This window comes from Manacus vitellinus, unplaced genomic scaffold (genome assembly GCF_001715985.3).
Source record: "Manacus vitellinus isolate BGI_N305 unplaced genomic scaffold, ASM171598v3 scaffold_10_pilon, whole genome shotgun sequence".
Classification (NCBI taxonomy): Eukaryota; Metazoa; Chordata; class Aves; order Passeriformes; family Pipridae; genus Manacus; species Manacus vitellinus.
Genome location: NW_021938838.1, coordinates 7,083,561 through 7,084,855, shown reverse-complemented (window position 1 = coordinate 7,084,855; position 1,295 = coordinate 7,083,561). Strand labels below are relative to the sequence as shown.

The window sequence follows — 1,295 nt, the reverse complement described above, 5'->3', positions numbered from 1 at the left end:
TGTTCCTTGGACACTTCCAGGGATGGGGACTCCACCAGCCCCTTGGGCAGGCCCTTCCAGTATTTAGCAACCCTTTCAGTAAATTCTTCCTGATGTTCAGAAAAAAAAGCAGGAATTTGGGAAGCTAGCTGGGTGCCACTGCTATAGCACCCTGTTGTCCCACCACCAGGGTTCGTCACTAGCAACCTCGTTGCTGGAGCATCCCCAGAGCTCATTTATGAAGCTAAAAACAAGGTGCTGAGATAACCCAGCTCCAACCCCCCCAAACTCATTGAATTCAATGAGTGAGATAAATAAAGCTACTGCAGTGCATGGGGAGTGATGAAAACCCATGAAAAACGCTGTAGCCCCCCAAAAGTCCTGGTGGGGTGGAATTAAAGCCTTGAGGGGAGCATCCCTCTTGGAGGGCAGCACTGGGGGGCACAGGCAATAGGCAGGGGGCTGACTCTGGTTGCCCACAGGGGGGACGGCGGCGCTTACGGCGGAGCAGAACCACAAACTTGACGCCTCCATCCACTACAACATCCCGGAGCTCCAGGCGTCCACCCGCCTGGCCGGGCCCCCCCACAACGGCACGGCCGAGGGGCCTCTGGCCCACCGGGCACTGCCCCCGCTGCCCCGCGACTCGGCCTCCGAGGAAGAGGACGAGGAGGAGGAGGAGGAGGAAGAGGAGGAAGACTACCCCAGGCCCAAGTGGCAAGGGATCGAGGCAATTTTTGAAGCTTACCAGGAACATATAGAAGGTAGGGGGGCAGGGTGGGCCACGGAGGGTAAACCCCAACTTTGTGCCTCTGTTTCCCCTCGGAGGCATCTCTGGTTCCCGCTGGGATGGGCTGGGGAAGCACTGGTGGATCTCCAGCACTGCAGGAGCAGCGTGAAAGTGACAGGCACTGGTGAAAAGTGATCTATATGTGAAAAATCAGTGTATTCACGGCTGTCCAGCATCCTCCCAGCGGGACCCAGAGGTTCCCTGTGGGCAGTGCAGGGGCTGGGGATGCTCTGGGGTGCTGGGGGCAATCACTGCTGGCTGGGCAGAGCCTTGATCAGGGCTGGCATCCTCTGTGCCAGGCCTGGAGCCAGAGGAGCCGGTGCTCAGCCCCTCTCCCTTGGATCTTGCAGAACAAAACCTGGAGCGCCAAGTGCTGCAGACGCAGTGCCGGCGGCTGGAGGCCCAGCACTACAGCCTGAGCCTGACAGCGGAGCAGCTGTCGCACAGCATGGCGGTGAGTGGGCACGGGCACCCCGTCCTCCTGGGCTCTGAGGGCTGCCCAGTCCTCCTGGGCATCTGGCCTCTG

General features: G+C 59.9%; 1 protein-coding gene across 1 annotated transcript in view; it reads left to right on the top strand.

Moving 5' to 3' along the window:
• The window catches only part of GSE1 (Gse1 coiled-coil protein), a 13,782-nt gene that overhangs the window by 8,643 nt on the left and 3,844 nt on the right, over positions 1–1,295 (top strand). The window contains exons 8-9 of the mRNA XM_029965520.1: positions 462–743; positions 1,120–1,223. Coding sequence (XP_029821380.1) covers positions 462–743; positions 1,120–1,223 — 386 coding nt within the window. The remainder of the gene's footprint in view (positions 1–461; positions 744–1,119; positions 1,224–1,295) is intronic.